This window comes from Solanum verrucosum, unplaced genomic scaffold, assembly GCF_900185275.1.
Source record: "Solanum verrucosum unplaced genomic scaffold, falcon-dt-bn FXZP01000261.1, whole genome shotgun sequence".
Taxonomy (NCBI): domain Eukaryota; kingdom Viridiplantae; phylum Streptophyta; class Magnoliopsida; order Solanales; family Solanaceae; genus Solanum; species Solanum verrucosum.
Genome location: NW_026019969.1, coordinates 14,135,362 through 14,149,441, shown reverse-complemented (window position 1 = coordinate 14,149,441; position 14,080 = coordinate 14,135,362). Strand labels below are relative to the sequence as shown.

General features: G+C 33.8%; 1 protein-coding gene and 1 non-coding gene across 2 annotated transcripts; one reads left to right on the top strand and one right to left on the bottom strand.

The window, feature by feature from the left end:
- The first annotated feature begins 5,219 nt into the window (after positions 1 to 5,219).
- On the top strand, positions 5,220 to 11,938 carry LOC125816631 (probable LRR receptor-like serine/threonine-protein kinase At2g16250). The gene is made up of 4 exons (XM_049496249.1): positions 5,220 to 7,455; positions 9,037 to 9,165; positions 10,713 to 10,735; positions 11,155 to 11,938. The coding sequence occupies exons 1-4, from the start codon at positions 5,585 to 5,587 to the stop codon at positions 11,775 to 11,777; spliced, it is 2,646 nt and encodes an 881-aa protein (XP_049352206.1). The 5' UTR covers positions 5,220 to 5,584; the 3' UTR covers positions 11,778 to 11,938.
- Positions 11,939 to 12,643: 705 nt separating this feature from the next.
- Positions 12,644 to 12,715, bottom strand: TRNAQ-CUG (transfer RNA glutamine (anticodon CUG)). Its single transcript has one exon. It is a non-coding gene; the product is annotated as a tRNA-Gln (tRNA).
- Between the last annotated feature and the right edge of the window lie 1,365 nt (positions 12,716 to 14,080).

Below are 14,080 nucleotides of genomic sequence, written 5' to 3'. Positions count from 1 at the left end.
TGCGTCAACTACCACTATGCTTCTAAGAAGTAGTCCTTAAAGCTAGAGTGATTAGGTGTACCACTTGCTGCCTCCCTTTTAACTAGTAATAATAACTATATACTAATATAAAACCACCCATATATAATTGTCATATATAGGTGTCATGACAATACCATAATTTACAAGCTGTTATGTGTTATTGGCATATAATTTACATGTATATTTATTTTATTTTTGGTCAGGACTAAATTTGAATTTACACATTATAAGACCTATTTTGTGGGCTGTATTTTTAACATGTTTTTTTCTATTCAGGAACTTGAACTCGAGACCTCTGATAGGTGAATGAACTTCAACCATCACACACAATTCAAGTTTGGTAATTTACATGCAGGGGTGGAGCTATACCCCTACTCGAGGAGTGTCAAGCGATACCCATACCTAAACATTATATTATATAGATAAGTCATCTTTTTGACACAAATTGAAGGTTCAACACCATTATTAAGGTGTTGCATTTTTTTTAAGATAGCGCATTCAGCGATATAATTGTAATTTTTGTTACATCTCTTCATTAATGAAAACTCTGACTCCATCATTATTTACCTCTATATATATCAAACTCTTTCAGTAGCCATGTGTGGAACCTAACTTACAAATATTATTCTTCTCCCTCCAATAATTATCAATTCTTCACCTAAGTAATTACTATACTCTATTAATTTGCTGTTAATTTTCAACTTCATGTATAATAGAACCCTTTATGGGTAGGAAGGGATTAGAACGGCTATATTAGGTTTCGTCTCTCAATAATTAAGTAATCCAATGACTATAATTAGGACTATCCATTCATATCCCAAAATAAATTATGCCTTTAATAAGGTGTCGTTTTGGTGACATGACGAAAAATAATCTCACCATAAAAATTTAACTAATAGTACAACATTTGGTTTATAACATGAAATTTCTCATTGATAATTTAATCTATGCATATTGATATTGAATTTATGTCATTTCCGATTATTGATGTAAGGTTGATGTAATAGTGAAGTTTTGCGTATTAAATATTTGTAATAATACCAAGTGTTGATTATAAAAATAATAATATATTTAACGTAATTTCGCCAGTAGAGTTTGAAAAGAATAAAATATAATCACTTATAAATTCTACCTAAATATGTGAGGGAAGACATTTTCTCCATTTTGCTAAAAAAAAGTTCTACTATAAAAAATGAAATAATTCTTCATAAAAATATTATGTGTACCAAACACACTATATTTAATGATAGTTTACAAGAAAGGCAAAAGACAATTCCTTTAGAAAAAGTGTTTGGTTGTTTTGGACAAAAATGTCCATTTTTTTGGGACAAAAGTTTTTTTTTTCTATCTTGAGGGAGTGGTCCACCAAGTAACTCACGTTTATATGTTTTCTTTGTTTTGCTTGTTTTAAACCCTAAAATGAACATGACACAAAGTAGCCTAAAATTTTAGACGATTTACAATTTTTTATGATGATCTCAAGTTAATATAAAATAATTAATATCTGAACCAGTGAATTGGATTTCGAGGTAAATATATTTGTCCATTTAATAAATCTTTTTCTTATATAAATGCATGATCTAGGAAGAAAGCTAATGATCCATAACCTAAAATATGACTTCTGCACAAAATCATCAAAGGATGTGGTGCAGTGGATGGTGTTGTTCCTCTTTAACTAGAAGTCTCGGGTTCGAGTCTTGGATATGAGAAGAAATCCTTGATAGCTAGCATTTTCCACCTAATGGAGCCTTACGTGGCACAAATTCAAATTAGTCAAACTTTAATATGAATATCAAACATCGAATATGAAAAACAAAAACAAACAAACATTGCACTAGAAGTTAAACTCCCCTACCTAAAATATGAGTTTTGTACAATTTTTTTTGCCTTTTTGTGTGAAAAGACCAAATGAAATTTAAGGAAGTATAATGCTGTCTTTTACTGGTTGTTGTGGACACCTGAGGTGGATAAGAAAAATGACCATACTTCAATCAAATCCAAAACAAAACAAAAAAGCAAAAAAAGAAAAAAAAAAAAAAGAAGAAAAGAATAAAAGAAGAGTTGACCATCATATAGTGTTTGACTTCATCATTGCTTCAATTTTGCTCCATGCCCCCCATATAATTAATATTAAAAAAAAAAACTTGCACACACTACTAAATAGGCTCCACCATTGTCTTTGCACCATTTGGTTTAAACCTGTAATCAATGTCCAAATACTTCCACCTTTTAAGATTTTGGATTCATAGATAAATATTTACTAAAAAAACAATAATTTTCATGTATATGTCCAAGTTTTGTGTGAAAAACATTGATTGAGTTAGAACTCAACAATAACAATAAAAAAAATAAAAATAACAATAATACATTTAATATAATTTTATAGACGTAGTTTCAAAAAATATGTAATGTATACAGATTGTACTCCTACCTTACATTTATAGAAAGACTAGTTTCGAAAACCCAACTCAATCTGGTTATGACAATTTGGGCGCTCTCTATTTTACCAATTTGATCCCTATACTTGAATTAAAAAAAAATTAAAAATTTATGAAACACAAACTATATCTACATTCTCATGTACGGATCTTAAATTCTCAATTTTATCACTTTAGCAAGGCCTTTTTAGTTCTAGAATTTGTAAAGTTAATTATTGCTTCAATTTGAATTAAACTTCAAATTAGTTACAACAAACATTGATTACTTTCCTTATTTTTAGTTACAAAGTATAAGTCGTGCGTGGTACAAATTGAAGAGAAGTTTGTTTTTCTTTCTTATTTTCAAAGTAGAGTTGCTTCCTCTGACTAATTTATATTTTATTTTAAATAAATACCAACATTAAATTCTTCACTGTGACGTTTGATTATTCTAGTCTACTCTTCTTGAAATAAAATACTATTTGTTTATTTTAATCAATTAAATTAAATGTTATTATGAATTTTAAAGAAAATAGAAATCAAATTCTCTACCTTAACAAGATAGTATTAGGTTTTACTACGTACACTTCAACATTCTCAGACCTCACGTACGTGATTACACTTGAATATATTTTAAAAGGATATAAATAAAAAGATACAATAGAATGATTAGATAGTTATTTTTGTGAAATCTGAACGTCAATATCTCTTCTTCATACAATTAATGGTGAAACTAACATGCTAAAATCTTTGGATAAATGAAAGTATTTTGCTTAGACTAATAAACACCATTTCATTAGTGCATGAAATAATGATCATATGATATTTTCATGGTGGAATATATTCTTGTGATTGATTTTTTTTTATACACATTGATTGTAACTATGATTAATGGTTTCAAATTAAACATGTTATCATTGTCTTTTAACGGCTCATACTCAGAGAAAAGACAGCATCTAAAAAGTTAATTGGCCGCAATAATTACGTTTAAAGTTTTATACGTAGGAATTAACTTACAAAGTCACTAAAAATTATTTTGTCAAGTTAACTTTTAATAAGAGAAGATTCGGGATTTAAAAGGTATGATATTTTAGAATAGTTTCAAGTTAATATTAAATATTTTAAAAATTGAATTTATGATTAAGTATTTATAGATGTTTAAGTGTTTTTTAAAATCAGATATAAAATGATTTTATATTTGCCTTCGTTTGTAATTGTTGTTTTGATGTTTTTGTTTATATCATTACTAATATTAGGGGCTAGTTTAGCTACGATATATATCAAATTCACTATAAAATGAAATAGAACAGAACTAATTATTTATATGTTAGAATTTTGACCGCTTGATTTTTTATGTAATTGACTAACAAAAGAAATTCGTTTTTACCTTTTTTTTTTGAATATTTTTAAATGTGTAAAGTTTTAGTATAATATAATTGCGACTTGTCTTAAAAAGACAAAGTTATAATTATCTAATATATAAACATAAATAAATTGAAGTAACAACTACGTAAATTGATTTATTATTTTGTAAAATACCATTCTTAAAACTGAAAATGAAAATTATTGAATTAAATTTTTTAATATTGTACCCTGTCCACCTCTAACTACTCCTCTCTCTGGTACATATTAATTGAATTATTAATATTTTTTTTCATAGTTTAAACTAAGTAATTTTTAAACGTTCTAGAGAATTGTTGAGATTTTTTTTCTTTCTTCTATATTTACCCATATTTTTAATGAGAGTCTTAACTACTTTATATTTTCTACCAGAATAGTTTTAGAATAATAAAAAGGATAATACTAGCATTTAATTAATGTTCTTAAATATTTTTCTTAAAAGTGTATCATATCCCATTAATTCACTTAACATGGACTAGAGAGTATATCATATATAATTAAATTAACATCATAAATTAAATAATAATAATTATACCTAAAATCCAATCGTCCATAATAATAAAATTATCAGATAAAATTAAAAGAAAAGAGTAACCCATGCCGTAGTTTATTTAATTTTTTTTAACACGATGTTATTTTATTTATTGAGATAAACCCAAGCACGTCCAAAGATGTTTTATTTATTTATTCAAAAAAATAATATTATGAAATCTGTCTCACACATGTTTTCGTCTCATTCAACACTTTTTCCACCAAAAAAGAAACCAACTCTTAGTCAGCACTATTTTAAAAAAATCATAAATAATAACTTTGCTTTAAATAAAATTTACCTAAATATCATCGAATTTGCAATATAAAAGAAAAGGTAATTAATTAAAAGATTTCCCATAAAAGTTGCCGAATAATACTTTACCAGATACTCTCATTATTTATCTACCAAAATAAAAAGAGGAAAAGAGTAATAATTACAGAAATAATTAGAAGAAAGATTCTAGTGAGAGAAAAAATAAAACCCAAATTAAGAAATTTAATTATTGTTAATCTATTTTAGAATTAAACTAGTTGTTTTTAGCTTAGCTGTTTTTTTGCCACTTTCCCGGTAGTCAACTTAATCCCTCAACCCCCCACCACCCCACCACCCCACCACCGTCCACGGCGGCGAAAAAAGTTCACTTTTTGTCAGTATTATTTCCAAAAGGGATAAATATTTTTCCATAAAAAATACAATCTTTTTTGTGTTCTTCTGTTAAATTTTCAAGATTACAGTAATGAACAGTACATCAATGATCCAATTAATCACACAGAGTTTTTAGAGAGAGAATTAGGATTGACTCATTTACTTTCTCTCTCTACATCTACTATTTCTCCTCTTTTCTTCATTCACACCACTTTCTCACACACACAAAAAAAGAACCCATTTTTTTTTTGACCATTTTTTTAATCTTCTCTCTTACCTATCAAACTGAAGAAACTGAAAGAAAAAGAGTTGGTAGAGAGAAAACAGTATAGGGATTAGCATTTAGAACTCTTCTTTGCTTTATCAAGAACAAAGAATCAAAGCAAAAGCTTTGTTGATTCACTCAAAAAAAGGTAAGCCCTTTAATTTTCTGACACAGAATGTATATTCCCTTTTTTATTTCAAGAATCACTATGATATAGAAGGGGTATAACAAATTAGAGATGCCCATTTATATATATTTGAGAAATGACGAGAATTTTCGAAGTTAAATGAAGGTTGAGCAAGAATGGTGAACCAACAGGACAGAGTGGTTTTGTTTTGTTTTGTGTTTTTCTTGCTGTTTGACTCTACATTTCAGCAGAGGGTTAGTTCTTCAGCTGAGAAATTTGCTTTGCTTCAACTGAGATCTTCTTTAGGGTTAAGAGCCAAAGAATGGCCTATAAAGGGTAACCCTTGTTTCAACTGGGCTGGGATTCGTTGCAAGAATGGTCGAGTTACTGAGATCAACATATCTGGTTTTAAACGTACTCGAGCTGGGGGTCAAACCCCTCAATTCTCAGTTGATGCTCTCCAAAATTTGACTCTTTTGGAATCTTTTAATGCTTCCAATTTTGTACTTCCTGGTTCTATTCCTGAATGGTTTGGTCTTAGGCTTGTGTCTCTTCGGGTACTTGATCTCAGGTCATGTTTCCTCATTGGTCCTATTCCTCCATCCCTTGGCAATTTGACTAGTTTAGTTACTCTCAATTTGTCCAACAATGGTCTCACTGGACAAGTGCCTCAAAGTTTGGGTCAATTGTCACGCCTATCAAGTCTTGATCTTTCGCATAATAAGCTTCTTGGGGTAATTCCTGATACATTTGTTTCTCTGAAGAACCTTACCTTGCTTGATATGTCTTCAAATTTCTTCAATGGGGCTATTCCTTCAGAAATTGGGACTTTGCTTCAGTTGAAATCCTTGAATCTGTCTGACAACAGCTTTTCTACTTCGATACCCACCCAACTCGGTAACCTTTCTAATTTGGTTGATCTTAACCTCAGCTTCAATAGTCTAAGTGGAGTGGTCCCTGAATTAGGAGGATTACGGAACTTGAAGAGTATGGCAGTTGGGAATAATAAGCTGTCTGGATCGTTGTCTAATGTTTTGTGGTCGATGCCTGGGTTGCAATTCCTAGATGTCTCTGCGAATAACCTCACTGGTATTCTGCCAAATGTTAGCTCTGTTGTCAATGCCACTGGTGCAGTGTTTAATCTTTCTCATAATATGTTTTATGGAAATTTGCCGTCCTTAAACAGAAGCTTCAGTTTTCTAGATCTATCAGGAAACTATTTTGAAGGCAAACTCCCAGATTATGCACAACGTAACGTGCCAATTAGTAGCAATTGCCTCCAAAATGCGACAAGTCAAAGGAATAGGAGCGAATGTGCTTCTTTTTATAGCGGGCGTGGCTTGTTGTTTGATAATTTTGGAGAGCCAAATGCCACAGAGCCTCTTCCAACTTCCAAATCCAACAGAAAGAGTCACAGAAATAAAATCATATTGGCGGCTGTTCTGGGTAGCGTTGGATTACTTGCACTTGTCTTTATCTGTATATTTCTACTGATTTTTTGCACCCGCAAACGGGGTGCCACGAATCAAAGAGCCACTGAGGTTGGGCCTGGTCCTGCCAGTTCAAGTCCACCACCTCCTGCACCTGGAGTATCATTGAATTTTTCAAGTTTAGGAGATGCATTTACCTACCAGCAGATTCTTCAAGCCACAGGTGAGTTCAATGATGCAAATCTTATGAAGCATGGTCATTCAGGTGATCTCTTCCGTGGCACCCTAGAAGGCGGGACACTTATAGTTGTCAAAAGAATAGATGTGCAGTCTGCAAGGAATGAAGCATACTTGTCAGAATTGGACTTCTTCAGCAAGGTTTCTCACTCCAGATTAGTACCTTTTATGGGGCACTGTTTGGAGAATGAGAATGAGAAGTTCGTGGTGTACAAGTATATGCCAAATGGAGATCTTTCCAGTTCTTTGTTTAGAAAAAACAATTCAGATGATGATAGTTTGCAGTCATTGGATTGGATAACAAGACTGAAAATTGCTATTGGAGCTGCTGAGGGTTTGTCTTATCTACATCATGAATGTAACCCTCCTCTAGTGCACAGGTATCAAGGGCTTGTCATATTACATTTATGTTACTTCCATGTGCTACCACTTTTATGGTTAATCTGAGATATTTTGAATAGTAATGCTGGACTTATGTGATTTACTATTAGATTTCCATGTTTGCATGTGCACTTATATTTCCCTATCATCAGTGTATTTCGTGTCTCTGAATTAGGTGGGACAAGATTCCCATAAAAGGCTCTCAAATTTTCAACCAAAAATTCAGTGCAGCGCAAACACTATGCACGTTAAAGGTGCTTTGCAACTTTATGGATTGTGCCCATGTCTGGTCGACTAAAAATCATCTAAAGCCTATTTATAAATGATAATATTAGATGTCTGCTTCGCTCTTAGCTTCTCGGGATTTATAAAAGGAGGCATTGCATGGTTGATGGTTTTCTGATTTGCTATCAGTTGGAGATCTGTAATGTTTATTGCCTCGTGAGACTATCATTATACAGAGTTCATCACATAAGGAATAGCCTCCACAATATCTTGGACCTGGAGCTTGACTCTATCAACTTGAGGGCTTCAATTACTATCTTTATGAGCTACACCTGCATGTAATAAAAGTAAGAGCTTAGGAAACCTAAAACCTGTCCTTTTAGGGCTTAGCAATGTAACGTCAAGAGCCATGCACTTCTAAAATTGCTGTAAGCTCAGCTTCTATAGTTCCATGCATGGCTGCGATATCTCTAATCTAGGCAGTTTCAATTGTTAGATTCGGTATGAGGGATGTGGCCTTAGAAGATCTTGATGACATTATATTTCTACTGTGCAGAGATATTGTGAATGCAGAAATAGAAAATTTCTCAAACTAAGAACAGTTATGTTTTTTTTTTAAATTTTTTTCTTTTCTTATTATTGAACCTTCTCCATACATCAATCCTTTTTTTTTGATAACCGTGGTGCCCGGGCTAGCTTGTGCACACCTCGACACAATCCCATCAATCTTAATCAACTAAAGGTAGTCTGCATATGATACTCCTCATCTTTTGTACCTTTTATCTCCATGGAACCTAAGCCAGTCAGTGAACTATCTTATTTCTCTAAAACTTTTCATCTGCATGTTTTGGGTTCAACCAATATTCTTTCACCGGGCAACCCTTAGGGATTTGGGTTAGTGGCAAGAGCACAACTCATTATGTGTGGGTTAAGCTCACGTTATCAGTTTGAATCCTACCATAGACTAAAGCTTGGTATTTAAGTGGAGAAAGGTAGAAGGCTGGGCCCATTATCCACCGACTTTTGGACCGTGCACCGAAAGAGCTGGGAGGATTTCTCAGTTACAAACAAAAGATCCTTTCATGGGGCATCTAATAGACTTTCTTGAACCGAATATCCATTCCAGAAGGAGTTTCCAAAGGAGATGCTTCTCTAAATGTCCGCATAGTTTTTCTGCTGCAGTTCACCATGAAATTCTCAATGATTTAATTGCATGAATTAGTTTCTTGGATTCAACTCTTCCCTCAACAACCCACCCCCCACCCGCCCCAAAAAAAGAACTTTATTTCTGTCAGAATTTTGCTAGTGCATCATGTAGTGACATCTTCTTTTTCCTATGCCTACTATTCTCGCAGAGATGTTCAAGCAAGCAGCATACTTCTTGATGATAAGTTCGAAGTACGGCTAGGGAGTCTAAATGAGGCCTGTGCACAAGAAGGAGAGAGCCATCAAAACCGAATTTCCAGGCTGCTTAGATTTCCACAGTAAGTACTTGTTGGTAAATTCTGTGTTCTAACCATCCTTTTCTTTTCGAAGGCTAACCACTATTACTACTAGGTTGTTATGTAATGTTCAATAATTTTGTTTCAATATTTGTCTCCCATGATGGATCTTAAAATCAGGCAGTTTTATAGTTAATATGTCTGTATCTCCAATTTGATGTTATAGAAACTACTTTGGCCTGGTTTCTAAATTGGATTTGAGTTCCACAGTTTTGCTGCCACTCAAGTCTTTCTGGTGTATATTTATTAGCTCTGATATAAATGAGAATCCTAACGTTCATGCAGCAACCTTACTCTTAACCTTGTCATCTCGTTATCTGTTCTTATACAAAAGGGCTTTAGCTTTGTTTCTAAATTAGAAAAACTTGTAATATAGGCTCTGACTAGTTTAGTCCTGATGATAGTTATCATGCAGTTGCATATAATCTTATTTCTTCTCAGTATTCAAGTTACAAGGAACACTGTAAAGAACAGTGGGTCTAGTCTGAAAGACCATCACCCACTTGTTAATTACTTGTTTTATCCCTCAGTAAATTATTCCTTTTCTATGTTATATGAATCTTTTTGCCTTGATTTACCTATGTCTAGCGGGTGTCACATGGGTGTTGTTGTTTAAGTAGAAATTAGCAAAAAACTGTATGTACCCTTACTGGATATTTAAAACTCATGTATGGGATATGCATGCGTAGCCGAATCCATGAAACATAGTCCTTTGATGTACATTTTTTTTTTTTTTTTTTACCGTGGTTTCCGGGCGTCGCTTTGCGAACCCGACTAGCTGTACCCACGGGTCCCGCTGTTTCAAGGCGGGTCCACCACGGTTAGTTCCACGGGGCCCTGGAGACGCGGCCGGTTTGTAATGCCTCCAGTGGCCCTGCTGGGGCTCGAACCGGCGACCTGAAGGACTTTGTCCCAGGCCTTTACCAGCTGAGCTACCCCTCAGGGTTGTCCTTTGATGTACATGTTTTCACTTAAGGAGAATTTGTTGGTTATGCTATTTGGTAGGGAATGCATAGTTCTCATTCTTTTAGCTTTCCATCCTGTGCTGAAGTAAGTTTAACTATTTCTCACTCTCATTGTCTAGCTTTAACTATTACCTATTCTCGTTATGCCTACACATTGAATGCAGGAAATTATTAAATTTTGTATTGTGGTACTAAATACTTCTGGAACGACCTAGATATAATGGCATGTGAAAAATTGGTTTGAAGTCCCATGTTAGATGCCAAAGATTTTAGGCCTTCTATTCTATTATTTTAATCTTCATAGCTTCTGTTAAAACTTTCCAGGTTCTCTTATTTTAGAAATTGAATTTACGACCACTGATCACAGTAATCCAGAAAGCTTTTGTTTTATAGTGAAAACTTTTCCATATGTATTTCCTGTCTTACGAATGGTTATCACTGTTTTTCCAGCTTTTCGTCGAAGCTTGTTGCATGATCTCAAAAGTTTTGTTATATTCTTTCAACCAGTAATTGTTTAATAGTTTATACTGCTTATTGACATAGTTCTCCCTTTCTTATTTGCAGGACGTCGGAACAAGGTGCATCAGGTATGTGCAACTTTATTTAGTTCTACTTTCTTTAAATAGAGTTTACTTGGATATTCTTAATATTTATTAAATTGGTGTAAGTAACTATTTAAAATTATTTGCGTCACATTTCCAGTATTGTTTGTTGGTGGGTAAAATTTCCTTAAATTGGTCTAGGCAACAAATCAAAACTGTAGATTCTCATTAGAAGTAAGAATAAGTGAGACTATTAGGTGGAAATTTTCGATATAAAGCTGATTCCAAAGAGTGTAAAGGGCTGGACAACTGTATATTGAACTGTACTGCCTAAAGAACTGGAGATTTTGATGGCGGTGTTTTGCTTTACTTTTTGTGGGATCTTTGTTGCTTGAACTATCACTAGGGAATACTTCAAAGTCTACTCCTCTCGTCCTAATATTCTTTCTTACCCGAATGGACAGGTACACCTAGTGCCACTTGTGCGTATGATGTCTACTGTTTTGGAAAGGTTTTACTCGAGCTAGTAACTGGCAAGCTAGGTATCAGTGCATCCAATGATGCCAGCATGAAGGAGTGGTTGGATGGTACGCTTAAGTACATTAGTATATATGATAAAGAACTTGTCACAAACATTGTGGATCCTTCCCTAATCATAGACGAAGATTTATTAGAGGAAGTATGGGCGATGGCTATTGTTGCCAGATCCTGCCTCAATCCCAAACCGTCAAGGAGACCCTTAATGAGATACATCCTTAAAGCTTTGGAAAACCCTTTGAAGGTAGTTAGGGAAGAACACACTAGCTCAGCAAGACTTAGAGCAACTTCATCGAGAAGTTCATGGAACGCTGCACTGTTTGGCAGCTGGCGTAGCTCCTCAGATGTAGCAGCCGTACCTGCTGCAGCTTCAGCACATAAGTTGGAAGGAACAAGTAGTTTGAAGCAATCCGGAACAACAGGCTCTCAAGGAAGTGGTCCTAATGGGGACAACAACGGTCATTCTTCATCAACTAGACGACAGTCCAAAGAGATTTTCCCCGAGCCATTGGAGGAGCATGATGTAGAGAGAGGACCACAGGCGGAGTAAAAGGGAGGGTGATTGTCATTAATTCTTTGTTAATAATGCAGCAGGATCTGCATTAAGGTTGCATTTTTGTTTGGGGACACCTTGTACATTCTCCGTTTCCGGAATTCTTGAGTTTGCAAGCCATTATCTTGCCCTGATCTTGAAAATGGAGATGCATAGTTTACCTGGGGACAGCAAACATCAAATTGTTTATTGGGGTTTTGGGACTTTAAGTTCTTTTTCTTTTTCTGGGGATAGAGTTGGAAAACAGGATTTAGTAGTGGTGGTGGTTCTTTTTGTTAATTTTGTTTTTGGGGGGTTTATGTTTGCTTCCAAATTCCAATTCTTTTCTTATAATTCTTCTCTTTTACTAGTCTCTCCATGGAATGTAAATTATACACAATCTTTCATTTTCCAATTGGAGGAGAGGGGAAAAAAAAAAAGAGTATCCCATTGTTCTTTCCTTTTTCTTGTTACTGAATTTGCTTTGCTTCTTACAACTTTTGGTCTCGTACCAATTTCTGTGCACACTGATTCTGGTCTACCATTGTTTTATTAGTTTGACAGATGGTTTGGCATCGACAGTCGTAGAACAAGAGATCATAGTCCAAATCTAACAACAACATATCTAGTGTAATTGTTATGTTTTCCGTATACTCAACCTCTACGAAAATAGTATTCAATTCAAACAATCTGTTCGCACAAAAAATACAAAATTATGAATTCCGAAACATCGTCTGATTTTATTTTTCTCTGTGTTTGTTGAGAAGTCGGAGAGAAAAGTCGTATGCATACCAATTTAGTTTTTTTTTTTTTTTTTCTATTATTAAATTTTCTCTGAAATAGTGGGAAAAGAAAAATCAAACAGAACAAAGAAAAAAAAAATAAGGTCCCACCGAGACTTGAACTCGGGTTACTGGATTCAGAGTCCAATGTCCTGACCACTAGACCATGGGACCAACTTGTTGAAAATACTTCACGTGGTTAATAGTAAATGTTATAACAATTCTAACAAACAAGTAAACTAGGACACTCCATTATTTTACAAGTTAAAACAATCCCGTCCTTTTGTTATAAGTATTATATATCCTATTTATTACTTTCATTCAAGTTGTTAGTTGGGATGGTGATATAACCTTTACTAGCTAAATATTACGTGAGACAGATCCAAAATTTAAAGTTTATGAATTTCTACGATGAATTCAAAGTTAATATACATTAACAACTGAATTCAGATTCAAATACTTATGTATATATAATGAATTTTTAATATAAAAATAAGAGTCTTATCACACGCTATTGGCTTCACGTGAACATGATTTAACAAAGATTCATCACTTGCTCAAGTGTGACTCAGAATTCTGAATCGACATGTTAGATGTGGAGAAACCTAGAGTTAGTATGGTTAAATAGATAATTTCAAATATTGCACATACTTTTCTAGATTAAGCAGATCTAATTTAGAAAATTATCGACATGCTAACAAAAAAAAGGACAATTATGGTTCATTGAAATACTCACATTTATTTGGAAGATACTTATTTCAGACAGGTCACACCAATAGTATGATAAATTATTGAATGCAGAATAGAGTATCGTAGTCACTACCCCTAGCGATAGCCATATAGATAGAGTCAACACTAAATGTTATTCACTATTTGATGTTGCAGACTCATAGTGTCCAGTTCACCAATGACCCCAGCAATTCCATCAACTTTAATGCCTTAAAGAGAAAAAAAATAAAATGAATGGCATGGAAGGTTTGGGCAGTGAGTTGATGCACTTAAAGACTTTGGCCAAGAACCAATAGGCAATAGTAGAGGACAATAATTGATGTTGCCTATGTTATGGTTTGATGAAATTTTTCCAGACAGCTGGACCATAATCCATAAATTGCCCCTTTAATTTTGGTTCTACTCCTTATATTTGAGCAGGTGTTGTAGTACTTGAAAGACAGTCCAGAGGTTCTAAACCAGCAGACGGGTAAAAAGAGGAGTGGGGCTGAATATGGCCATAGTCAAATCCAGTACACATTTCAGAATATACACAAGAACAAGATTTTACTCTTAGTTTTTTTCATTTTCAAAATCGTGGTTCTTGACTGACCTGTGCACGCACCTCAACTATTTCCATCAGCACTCGTATGGGGTATAACTTAACTCTGCTCACTAACGTTTAGATAGATGGAAAGAAATCACTGTGTTTTCTGCCTGTGTTCCGATTTGAACCCTAACATCTTATGGTTTTCACTGACTACTAAGACATGCACTTGGATGCAAGATTTCATTCTAATACATCCTCACCTAAATGAAAAAATATATTTT